General features: G+C 36.9%; 1 protein-coding gene across 1 annotated transcript in view; it reads left to right on the top strand.

The window, feature by feature from the left end:
* rftn1a (raftlin, lipid raft linker 1a) overlaps positions 1 to 13890 on the top strand; it is a 34002-nt gene that overhangs the window by 5081 nt on the left and 15031 nt on the right. Inside the window, exon 2 of the mRNA XM_048202323.1 lies at positions 3263 to 3406. Within this exon, the coding sequence (XP_048058280.1) occupies positions 3265 to 3406 (142 nt within the window). The 5' untranslated portion in view covers positions 3263 to 3264. The remainder of the gene's footprint in view (positions 1 to 3262; positions 3407 to 13890) is intronic.

Here is a 13890-nt window from a genome sequence, read left to right as displayed (position 1 = left end):
TTTTCCTTCAGGTCAGTCCTATGTTCATAATAAAAAATCTGTTTTAATGTCCGATGTATTATCTTGTCCTTTTATCATTTAAGGGGTTTTCCCATGACTAACAGTGCTAGTCAAAGCAGTCTTGTTCCGTGTTCACAACAATTCAGTCTTTTCAATATTAAAAGTCTTCGCTACTGACTGACACACTTATAAAGATAGCCTTTGCCGCGATCTAATAGCGTGAAAATGTAACCAAAGGCTGTTCATGATCAGGGACTATTTTTTTCGGCGGAAGGAAGAAAAAGTTTACTTCATGTGAGTTCCATTGATACATATTTCTAGCTTTAATATTTGTATTGTGTGGTAACCGTATTATAAAAGCAATAAGGTACTCGAGGCTAGTGCTGTATCGTGAATAAGTCACGGCTAAAGGGGTTTTAGGCACTTTGCGTCATGCCTTACTACGTTCTTCAGCCGTGACTTATTCACGATACAGCACAGCCTCGAGTACCTTATTGCTTACATATAAACTAGATATAAATTCGCAAGTGTAAAAAATTAAGTCAGATTTGTGAGACATGAACTCGCAATGAAAAAGTTACTTGCAACTTTTTATCTCATAATTCTGAATTTTTTGTCACAATTGTGAGTTCATAACTCACAATTCTGAGGTTTTTTTCTCAAAATTGTGAGATCTAAACTCGCAATTGCAAGAAAATTCTATGGCGAAAACAAGCTTCCATTTATGGTACCAATATATCCTAAATGGAAAGGGCTAAATATCATGCACACATTGCTGTGCTGTCATTTTTGTGCTCAATGAGGGAGCAACTATCCCCTCACTGAGGCTTATGAGCTCATAACAGCATTTGTGTTGATGTCAAAGCTTGTGTTTGCAGGTCCCTTGATGATATTGCAAATTCAGCTGAGATTAAAAATCCGTGGTTTCTTTTTCTGCTCTAATAGCTCTCCAAATGTTGTCTCAGTAACTGTGAGCAAACTGATGATCTGTCGTCTGTTGCCGAGCGATTAGCATCAGTAATGATGTGATTGTCAGGCTAGTGAAGGGAAATGAGTGGAACCGGATGCTTGACTGCCAGTATTAACTTCACTCAGCACAGGTGCGAAGGTCCGTGTATCTCCCGTGAATTAGTCATTTATATTCCAGCTGTCGGAATCATAATAAAAGCAAATTGTCTCTGTAAATTTTGAGATTCACTCCTGCTAGCAATTTAAACCTATAATTTTTGACGTAACAACTCAGGCCATTATGTTAGCATCTCCCTGTGTATATTCTGTTTAAATATAAATTACTCATTCATTTCTTCTGAATAACTAATCTTGAATGCAGTGTATTGTTTCCAATCATTTCAATTGTTCACTTGAAGTCTGAAGACCACCATTTTGTGGAATAAAAGAGATAAAACAGATTAAACAGATTACAGAAGTATTTGACTTGAGCAGATAACCAGCCACTATTACACCTGAGGCGATCAAAAAATCAATTCTAAAAGAACTAAGGAAATTCAAAGAGAGCTACTAAAATGACAAAGAACCACTTCTATGTCCATGTAGAGATGATCTGTAAAGCTGTACATCAGAGCAGACATCCCAAGTTTTGTTTTCAATGTTCAATGTTATAATGTTTTTCATTGATTTCTGGAAGTCATTGCTGTTTGTGCAGCTTGGAACCTCCCATGTACTATTTTGGTAACATATTCTAATGCTGTTGCTCTCAACCAGGGGGCCAGGAACCACTAGGGGGCCTAAACAAACTTCCAAGGAGGCCTCAAGATGACTTAAAATTATGTAAAATAAAACAATAGAAGCATTAAAACTACTAAAAATCAAGATATTTCTTAGTATTTGGTTATTTATTTAGAATTTAATACTTTTTATTCCGCAAGGATGCATTAAATTTATCAAAAGTGACAGTAGCATTTATGATGTTACAAAAGATTTCTGTTTCAAATAAATGCTGTTCTTTTGAACTTTCTGTTCATCAAAGTTCACGCACAACTGTTTTTAGCATTAATAATAATGAGTGCCAGATTAGCATATTAGAATGAATTGTGACAGTATTTCACAATATTATTACTGTTTTTACTGCATTTTTGATCAAATAAATGCAATCTTGGTGAAAATAAGACTTATCTTAAAAACATTTTTTAAAATCGTACTTAAACTCACAAGTCATTCATTAAGCTGTATATTTGTTTTTGCATTTATTGTTGTGTCGTTATTTTACGGCTCTCAATCTCTTTATCTCATTTCCATTACCATAGTATTTGGACAAAGTACCATTGTAAGTAAAACCATGGTCTTTTGAACACTATTGCAATGGTAATGCCATCATATTCTTAGAAATTCAAGTACCAGTAGTACACCATTGAATACAATTATCATACAGTACAGTACTATGGTATATATCAAAATATCATGGAATTCTGATTCCATTACTGTACCATGGTAAGGCACAGTACAGTTTTAAAATGTCTATCCTAACCTACTCATATGTAGCTCTCCCAAATGATCACCCCGTTCCTGATCCACAAAACCATCCATCCATTGCTCCCCTGTCCCATCATCATTGCGCAGTTAATGCTTGTTGTCACAGCCACTGGGCTTGTCCGGTTCCTCTCGGTTTCACCTGTTTTGGCTCATCAAACGCTGACATGGAAATGCTGGCAGCTAACTACTCGTACTTGATGGTGTGTGTTAACGCTGGTGGCCGGGACCCACGTGGCGTGCCTCTGCTGTCACATCAAGTTAGCGCGTTCTAGATGTGACACTTATCAGCATTAGCCACACGCTAATTCATCGGCCACACATTCCGCTGTTTGATTGGTTGTGTAGTCACAGATCAAATATGAAGTGTTATCTGATTGCTGCTTCTGGTAGCCAAGGAGACAGTGTGTGCGTTTCGAAGAGGACATTATGCTTGAGACAGCGAATGTGTGTTTGTGTTAAAGGTTGATGCTTGAAGGTTGATTAGCTTTCCAATTAGACTTCATGTTATGTTACCGTGTGACAAATCTTTGCGTGTATCTGAATGTTTGTGGTTATGTTTAAAGACATGCCGATATGCCCTCTCCCTGTTTTGCACATGCTCAGTTTCTATTTCAGTGTCAATCTGACTTAATTAGCATGACAATTAGGGACTGCTGCCAAGGCAATCAGTTAAATCAATAATGCAATTATGAATACATGAATATTTCAGACAAATTATCCATATTCATCTCATTTTCTCTCCCTGTCTTTGTTTTTCTCTCCACGTGTGCAGACATGGGCTGTAAGTTGCCGAAACCCCGAGGGTCAGATGAAGCTCCGGGAAAGATTTTCTCCACCCTCAGAAGAGCGCAAGTGGAGACACACTCAGGCGTGTCCTATACATACCACTTCCTGGACTTCCTGTTAGGAAAGGAAGGTACACATGCCCATTTCCTCCATCTCCAAACACTTTATGTACTGAAAAGTCCCTTTTGTAGGTTTTGTTCTTGTTCATACATAAACATTTAAACTCTTTCCCCACCATTGACAGAATTTTCCATCATTTATGACACAATGCTTCCAAGCAATCCATGTTTTCACTGTTATACGATTGGGGGCACTATTACACATCTTCTGTACGGAAACAAGGGCTGTGTCCAAAATCGACCCCTATACCCTCATTCACTATTCCCTACATAAGTGCACTAATAGTTCACTTGAGGAAATGAATGAAAACAAAGTGAGTGAATTTGGACACTGAGTGCATTAGAAGGGCTGCCGCTTTTTAATATTTTGTGTTTGTTGTTTAACAATTATTTAAAGGTGCCCTCGAATGAAAAATTGAATTTATCTTGGCATTGTTAAATAACAAGAGTTCAATACATGGAAATGACATACAGTGAGTCTCAAACTCCATTGTTTCCTCCTTCTTATATAAATCTCATTTGTTTAAAAGACCTCCGAAGAACAGACGAATCTCAACATAACACCGACTGTTACGTAACAGTCGGGGTGTACGCCCCAATATTTGCATTTGCCATCCCACGTTTCCAACATTATAAAAGGCATTAGACAAGGGCAGCCAGTATTAATGTCTGGATGTGCACAACCAAATCATCAGACTAGGTAAGCAAGCAAGAACAATAGCGAAAAATGGCAGATGGAGCAATAATAACTGACATGATCCATGATAACATGATATTTTTAGTGATATTTGTAAACTGTCTTTCTAAATATTTCGTTAGCATGTTGCTAATGTACTGTTAAATGTGGTTGAAGTTACCATCGGTTATTACTGTATTCACGGAGACAAGAGAGCCGTCGCTATTTTCATTTTTAAACACTTGCAGTCTGTATAATGCATAAACACAACTTCATTCTTTATAAATCTCTCCAACAGAGTAGCATTAGCCGTTAGCCACGGAGCACTATGAAACTCATTCAAAATCAGAAGTAAACAATATAACAGTATACAATACTCACATAATCCGACGCATGCATGACGAACGCTTTGTAAAGATCCATTTTGAGGGTTATATTAGCTGTGTAAACTTTGTTAAGGCACTGTTCAAGGCAAGTGCGAGCTCTGTGGGCGTGGACCACGGGATTTAAAGGGGCCGCAGCATTAAATCGGCGCGTTTATAATGATGCCCCAAAATAGGCAGTTAAAAAAATGTATTAAAAAAAAATCTATGGGGTATTTTGATCTGAAACTTCACAGACACATTCAGGGGACACCTTATATTACATCTTTTAAAAACATAATCTAGGGCACCTTTAAAACTTGGCAAACTGGCATCTCCAGTAGTAGGATAAAAAGATTTACCTTGGACTTTGTCATGGAAACTATGTCTAAACCTTAATTAAACACATTAATAATCATTTAAAAAGGAATTTATACCTGTATGATATTACGTTGTACCCACATTGGACCAGCGGTTTGGAAAATGTATGATTCAGCTGCTTGCGGCATATTCTGGTCAGACGCGTGAATTCATTCAACATGTGACTCTAACGGTGCATTATGGTGGCCGTTGAGCATACATTGGTCGTACACTCGTTATTGTGGTGCATTGTGGGTAGGGCTGCACGACTAATCGCATGCTTTTGTCATGCGTGTCTCGTCAGTAAAGCCGGTTCTGTGATTAGCGGTAATTGTCCATCACCTGCTTTCAAATGGAGTGGCACTTAATATACAGAGCCGTAGTTCGCGGACAAGCTACGCAATATCGCATTCGTAATCGAAAGCGATTCATCTGCGATTATGAACACGATATTGCGTAGCTTGTCCGCGAACTACGGCTCTGTATATTAAGTGCCGCTCCATTTGAAAGCAGGTGATGGACATTTACCGCTAATCACAGAACCGGCTTTACTGATGAGACACGCATGACAATCTCGTGCAATTAATCGTGCAGCCCTAATTGTGGGATTGAATGAGTGCTCTCGATAACGTCCACTATGGTTTCGGACAACACTTCCAATGGCTGTTCCCTCAAATAATGCCCTATTTAAGTGTATAGTGGGCGATTTCAAACACAGCTAAGCAATAGAAGCATTGCTTATGCACATGTCAGCTAACACGATCTTCAAACATTCAACAGCATATAAATCAAAACTGCCTAACATTACCAATTAAAATGTCAAACCCATGAAGAGGTATAGGACTATATATCCATGGGTTTCATGTGACGTCACTGTATTCTATCGCCGCCATATTTGTGACCGGTCACAGCTGCGCGCTCTGTTAAGTCTATGGTGACAGCAGCTACAACTAGCAGAGGAAGGCCAACGAAACACTCTCAGAAGGTTCACAACAAATTTACAATATGTCTGGGATATGTGGTGCTGTTAGCTGTTTCAACAGTCGTCAGAACTACACATTTATTTGATCCCAAAGGAGTTAGATCGGCAGAATTATTGGCTTCATTCAGAAAGGACCATACCACTGGCAGCCAAACAGCAATGCATAACATTAATAACTGCTGGGACTGTCATTTACATAAGATTATAATTGTATACAATATTGTATTAAAATATTGTGAATTCTAGTTGCTGTGTTTCGGCGTGTTATTACAGGATGAACAAATTCACGACACGAGCTGCCTACATTACTTAGTTCAAGTACATGCGTGCAAGATTTTGTGCAAATATAAGTTGTAAATGTATGTCTATCTTGTATAAATATATATGAATTGCCCTATATAGGATGTGTTCCTTTGAGTTAATTAACTTAAAGCGCTTCATTTTACGGATGTTCGCGCAGCTCAAATACTATCAAAATGAGATGATTTGAGAAAAAAATCTGTTATTGTTCGTGATCCTTATTAATCAAACCATGTGTTGCTGAATATAATACAAGAACAATATAAGAGCTAGTTATTAAAAATAATGTATCATTTTTTTTTTTAAATATGAAAGTTTTAATATTACTGTAAACATTTTAATGACTTAATCATTGCTGTTTGAGCTGCGCACGCTGAAGCTGAAGAGAATAAAAACCCGTAAACAAAGTTAATTAACTCAACGTGAATTTGTTCATCACGTAATAACACGCCGAAACACAGCAACTAGAATTCACAATATTTTAATACAATATTGTATACAATTATAATCTTATGTAAATGACAGTCCCAGCAGTTATTAATGTTGTGCATTGCTGTTTGGCTGCCAGTGGTATGGTCCTTTCTGAATGAAGCCAATAATTCTGCCGATTTAACTCCTTTGGGATCAAATAAATGTGTAGTTCTGACGACTGTTGAAACGGCTAACAGCACCACATATCCCAGACATATTGTAAATTTGTTGTGAACCTTCTGAGAGTGTTTCGTTGGCCTTTTTCTGGTAGTTGTAGCTGCTGTCACCATAGACTTAAACAGAGCGCGCAGCTGTGACCGGTCACAAATGGCGGCGGGCATAGCGGAAGTGACGTCTTTGAAACCCATGGATAGGTATCGGAAGCTTTGGGGATGTTTTCATTTAAAGTATTGTATGTTCAGATATTCATAAAACAGAATGATAGTGTCAGAATAGGGGGGCAGTTGTGGCCTAATGGTTAGAGAGTTGGACTTGTAACCCGAAGGTTGCAAGTTCGAGTCTCATTTTCCTCAGTACAGGAAACTGTAGGTGGTGGGAGTGAATGAACAGTTCTCTCTTCCACTCTCATTACCCACAACTTGTGTTACCCACAGCTTCAGTGCCTTGAGCAAACCCAACCACTCCCCAGGCAATGCAACAAAAACGGCTGCCCACTGCTCCGGGTGTGTGTTCACAGTGTGTATGTGTTCACTACTGTGTGTGTGCACTTGGATTGGTGAAATGCAGAGCACAAATTCTGAGTAGGGGACACCATACTTGGCCACACGTCACATTACGTCATACTTGGCCACAATAACTTGTTGCCCTTGTTTTGTTTTGAAGGGCTCTTATGTTAAAATGTTTAGTTCCTGTGTGCTTTTGTTTCCATTGCTGCCTTGTTTGCTGCCATGGTTACCCTTTTGTTGCCATAGTAATTCATTACCCTCACCTGTTCCTCATCAGCCCCTTGTTATCCTGTGTATATATAGCCCTGTGTTTCAGTAGTCTGTTGTCGGTCGTTGTCTTTGCTTGTTTGTAAGGCTGTTGCGTTTTCGTTCCCTGTCTGATTCTTGTTCCTGTTCCTTGTTTGGATTTTGTTCCTGCTCCCTGTTTGGATTATTTTTGTGGGGTTTTTGAATAAATTTATGCTGCACTTGGGTCCTCACCTCTCTTATTCCCTACCACTTTGTAACACATATCTTTAATAGGTCCTCTTTAAAGGTCCCGTTTTTCGTGGTTTTTTGAAGCTTTGATTGTGTTTATAGTGTGCAATATAACATGTGTTCATGTTTCACGTGTAAAAAAACACAGTATTTTTCATATAATTTACTTATCTGTATACCGCTGTTTCCACTGTCATAAAAACGGGCTGATGACTTCCTTGTTCTATGAAGTCCCTCCTTCAGAAATACGTAACGAGTTCTGATTGTGCCAGCGGTTCCTGTGTTGTGATTCGACAGCAGCTTAGCGCTCCTTGCCCGGAAAGGTCACGCCTCTTACCATAACGTGGAGATGCACGCGCTCAGTGTTATTGTAAACATGTCTTTAATTTTACCCTATCAATTTGAGCCGGAATCAGACCCGGTGATTGGACTGCGGGATGAAAATAACAGCGTTTCGACGACATGGCGACAAACACACTCTACAAACGCAACTCTTGTGTATTCCTGTGGGCGGAGGTTAGTCAAAAAACTGTTTTAGTGACGTCATTAAAGAAGGAAGTAGAGGGATGTAGTCCAAACTGGCCGTTCGATGTAGGCGACTTCTGTTAAATAAAATATCTCGCTTGGCATTGAACTTTGAGCTTTAAAATTTTACAGATTTTATTTATACTCTAACAACAACATTACACACTAACTAAAGTTTGAAACATGGGATCACGAAGAACGGGACCTTTAAACCAACAGATGACATGACTGCAGGGCACACTCATAATAAACAGAATGATATGGTGTGAATTGGTGTGAATGGGCCTTTGTGATTGTGGTGATGCATTTCTGGAATATTTATTATTGACGATTGCAGTAGACTGATATGAAACACAAATTATACCATTTTGGGGTAAAAAATATTAGGTACAGTGTTGTTATTGTTAAAGGTGCCCTAGAATTAAAAACTGAATTTATCTTGGCATAGTTAAATATCAAGAGTTCAGTACATGGAAATGACATACAGTGAGTCTCAAACTCCATTGTTTCCTCCTTCTTATATAAATCTCATTTGTTTAAAAGACCTCTGAAGAACAGGCGAATCTCAACATAACGGCGACTGTTATGTAACAGTCGGGGTGTATGCCCCAATATTTGCATATGCCAGCTCATGTTCAAAGCAATAGACAAGGGCAGGACGTCTGGATCTCCACAGCTGAATCATCAGACTATGTAAGCAAGCAAGAACAATAGTGAAAAATGGCAGATGGAGCAATAATAACTGACATGATCCATGATAACATGATATTTTTAGTGATATTTGTAAACTGTCTTTCTAAATGTTTCGTTAGCATGTTGCTAATGTACTGTTAAATGTGGTTAAAGTTACCATCGTTTCTTACTGTATTCACGGAGATCAGTGTCATGTCGCTATTTTCATTATTAAACACTTGCAGTCTGTATAATTCATAAGCACAACTTCATTCTTTATAAATCTCTCCAACAGTGTAGCATTAGCTGTTAGCCACGGATCACAGGCTCAAATTCATTCAGAATCAAATGTAAACATCCAAATAAATACAATACTCACATAATCCGACGCATGCATGCAGTATGCATGACGAACACTTTGTAAAGATCCATTTTGAGGGTTATATTAGCAGTGTAAACTTTGTTCATGCACTGTTTAAGGCAAGCGCGAGCTCCGTGGGCGGGGAGCGTGAGCATTTAAAGGGGCCGCAACATGAATCGGCGCATTTCTAATTATGCCCCAAAATAGGCAGTTAAAAAATGAATTGGGGTATTTTGAGCTGAAACTTCACAGACACATTCAAGGGACACCTTAGACTTATATTACATCTTGTAAAAAAACATTCGATGGCACCTTTAAAACTAAAACTCTTAGAAATCATTTTCGTTAACTGAAACAAAGGTGAGATCAAATTAAATGACAAACTTAAACTGAAAAAAGTTAAATTTTTAAATACCAAAAGAAATGTTGCATTGGCAGCTAACTGAAATAAATATGAAATGAAAATAAATTACAGGTAAACAGAAATATTAAAAAAATTTATAAAATGAGAAAAGCACTAAATAAAACTTACACTGAGATTAAAATGAAAAATAAAATCTAATTCAAAATATTAATAAATAATATAATAGTATATAAATAATACTAAAATAAATATATTATATATACATGGCTAGTGGTTTTCCAAAGTTACTAGCCACTCAGCATTTTCACTGGCCACAATTTTGCTGTTGAGAAATTACATTTTATATAATTAAAGTTGACTTTGGCATGCTTAAATTATTTTATTTTGAGTCATTTTACTTGATTTACAAGATTTAAAACCCTTTCAAACTTTCAAATGCAGATTGAACACCCAAATCAAGACTACATTGTTTTTTGAGATTGTTTAAGACTACAGTTATTTTTATTAAGCTATATAAAAAGAACAAAGAAGCAAATTACAAATACTAAATTTAAAAAATATATCTTTTTCAGTTACATAGGTTTATTTAGCATGTATACAGTTATTAAACATCTTTTGTGGTTTGAGTAACATTAATGACAGACAGGTATTTAATTGGGCTGCTGAATGCATGGACATAATATACTGACACATATCCAGTTTTTATCCAACTGTTTACGTCCACTTAAGCCATATTCATGCGAGATACTCCACACGATGGACATTTTCGACATCTGTGTTTGTGTGTATTTGACTATTCAGGCACAAGGAGAACTGATCGCGTCCAAAAGAGAGAGCGCACGCGAGAGAGCGCTTCTGTTGTGTGTCATTCAGCACAATTCCGCCTATCCTGCCTTCACTAACAGCAAGTTAATCGATAAAGAATTGTGATTGAATTGTAATTTTGTGATACGACGAGCTTGGCTACCTTTAATTAGGCTGTAGTCTGAAATTACAGTATATTCAACCCGCCAAAGTGGCTAGTGGAAGTGGCTGTCTTACCTGCCACAGCAGAAATCTACCCGCATTTGGCTGGTTGGCGGGTGTTAATGTCAAGGCCTGAATATATATAATACTTTTCTAAAGTCAAACAAGAGATTTTTTTCTTCCTTTATGAGTTAATAATTCATGCATCAGAGGATTAATATACAGAGTGACATGCAGCATAAAAATGATTGCTGTTTTTCAAAATTCAAAGCAACATCCATATTGATATGCATACACAAATGCACATAAACCACCTTCAGATAATAAAGTGTAAAGCTTCAAACTGGGAAGAAAAAAAGTGTGAGATTAGATGAGAGAGAGAGAGAGAGAGAGAGAGAGAAAGAGAGAGAGAGGGGGTAATAGAGCAAGAGAGCATCCAAACAGTGTATATTCTTTGAGGGCTTATGTTTCTAAATATACTAATGCTGCTTTTGTTAGTGTGCTTCGAGAGAAGCAATAATGGATCCCGCTGAATTCAGAGAAAGAGGATATGAGACAGGATGAGAGAATATAAGACACAGATTGAAGCTGAAGAACAGACCAGCTCATTTTAATGACTTGAAAGCATAGGAGTATATGAGCCATTACCGAACATAATTACAAGGATATGACCGTAGTTATGTATATTTGTGTATGCATGGTGGTCAGGGACCCCGTAACAATAGTAAAACCTGAATTTACCTAAATTGTGGGCACCAGCCAATGGTCCCCATGAAGAAAACATGCTAATAAACAAAGTAATGCATTAATGGAAAATACAAAATGTCCTATATGTGACTATTAAGGCATAGAAAATATCAGTACAATAACAATAAAAGTCAAATCTTTTTTTTTTTTTTTTTATCAGTTCCACCATGGTAAGACTGTATTATAATGTACTTTTATTGCATTGGGGTCATGAGCTAAAAATGAACATTATTCTCTACATTTATCTTACTAAGCCAAATATCTATGAATGTTCATGCCTTTTTAGGATTTATTGCTTGTTACCGAATTCCTCATTTGTAAGCCTATTTAGAAATAAATGTCTGGTAAGCAAATACTTGTACAGTGCAAACTTTTTATTTTATTTTTAATTTTAAAATGTGTAAATAGAAATTAAAACTGACATTTTGCAGCTTTTTTGTTCAAAATTAACAAAATTTGAATAACGCATAAACACATCATCAGTTCTTCTTCCAAAACATGTTTTTGTCTTACCCTGAGTACCCTATTATTTATAGAGTGTATTTATTTTAGACCAAACTGGATGGATTTCAATGGAAATTGTGTACATGCGTCATTCGCCTGTACGTGTCTCGTCATATCCGTAAATAGAGAAAATTTGCTCTAGCTACTTTGACACGTGTGGGAGTGGCATAGATTAAAGTGATAGGTCACCCAAAATATTATAATTCTGTCATAATTTACTTACCCTTATGTTGTTCCAAACCTACACAGCAAAATCCCCAGAGTTAAATCAACTCTGCTCAGAGTGCATATGGTCCCTCTCTAAATAGTGTTAAAGTAACACTGAAGCAGAGTTAAAGTTAAGGAGATAATTAAGAAATTAACAAGGCTGTGACTTAAGTCACTTGTAGTTCTTGTGTTTTTTATTTCTTCAGTGATTCTGCTTGTTAACAGCAGGTGTTCATCACTACTGCGCAATCATTACTTAATTAATTGCTTAATTATCTAACTAAATTGAACTCTGCTTGAGTGTTATTTTAACACTATTTAGAGAGGGATCATATGTACTCTGAGCAGAGTTGATTTAACACTGGGGATTTTGCTGTGTATATGAGGGTTTTTTTTCTGTTGAACACAAAAGAAGATATTTTGGTCACACTTTAGATTAGGGTCCAATTCTCAATATTAACTAACTATTAACTATGACTTTTACCTCAAAAAACTCCTAATTACAGCTTATTAATAGTTAGTAAGGTAGTTGGATTAGGTAGGATTTAGGGATGTAGGATATGGTCATGCAGAAAAAGGCTTTAATATGTGCTTTATAAGTACTAATAAACAGCCAATATCCTAGTAATATGAATACTAATAGAATTGGACCCTAAACTAAAGTGTTACTGATATTTTGGAGAATGCTGGTAACCAGACAGTAGTCTTTGACTTCCATAGTAGGAAAAAAAAATGCTATGGAAGTCAATGGCTACTGTCAGCTGTCTGGTTACCAACATTCTTCAAAATGTAATTTTGAAGTTTAGGGTCCAATTCTCACTATTAACTAAATATCATATTTCTAGTTCAACAGAAGAAAGAAACTTATACAGGGTTGGAACACCATAAGGTTGAGTAAATGATGACAGAATTTTCATTTTTGGGTGAACTATTCCTTTAGAGCGAGAAAGGTTGACATGGAGCACACTAAACCTCAAACCTCCAGGGAATCACCCATTTAAAAAAAAAAAAAAAAAAAAAAAAAACGCTGAACAGAGGAGAGTCTGCTGGCAAAAAGAGAACGTGACAGAGCTTGTAATAAAATGAGAATCAACATTGGCTTGACTTTTCGGAGATAGGAGAACTGAGGGATTTGAAATGTAAAAGCAATATGGAGATGGGTTCTTATTACTCAACTATAACAATATAATGTGTTTGACTTGTTTCTAATACAATTGTTTTGTACATTGTAAAAGACTATTTTCTATTAGTGAAAAAGTTATATGAGATTATATAAGTATTTCCTTTTTTGATCTTTTAATAAGTGTCGGACCTAACCACTTTTTCTATTTAGCAATAATTGAAGTACTGTTAGTTTATCTTATCTAGCACATTAAAGTTACGGCATAAAACATTACCCAAACACAAATGTGTGTGTGTGCAGATGTGTGTCTGAGAGTGTGACCTGGATCAAATATTTATTTTTAAAAAATTGGAATATGTGAGAACTGGGACAATCGTTCAGGTTCTGGACACACACACACAAACAGAGACACACACACACACACACACACTCCAGGCTTTCTGTTTTAGCTGCTTATCGGTAGACAGACAGGCAGGTCATTTATATGTAAAATTCACTGATGCCTACAGAGACACCGAGACAAAAAAAAAAAAAGAGAGTTTCACTGCAAACTGCTGTGACAGCATGAGTGTGGGGCAGAGATGTTAGAATATGTTTCTGTGTTTGTTTGTTTGGGGCATCAATATTGAAAGCAACGATAAGTGACTTAATGAATGCGAATGATTGACAGGGATGAAATAACAGAGAGGGAAAAAAGCAGAGGGAGAAAGAG

The sequence above is a fragment of the Megalobrama amblycephala genome, linkage group LG9 (assembly GCF_018812025.1).
Source record: "Megalobrama amblycephala isolate DHTTF-2021 linkage group LG9, ASM1881202v1, whole genome shotgun sequence".
Classification (NCBI taxonomy): Eukaryota; Metazoa; Chordata; class Actinopteri; order Cypriniformes; family Xenocyprididae; genus Megalobrama; species Megalobrama amblycephala.
This window is presented reverse-complemented; position numbering and strand designations above follow the sequence as displayed.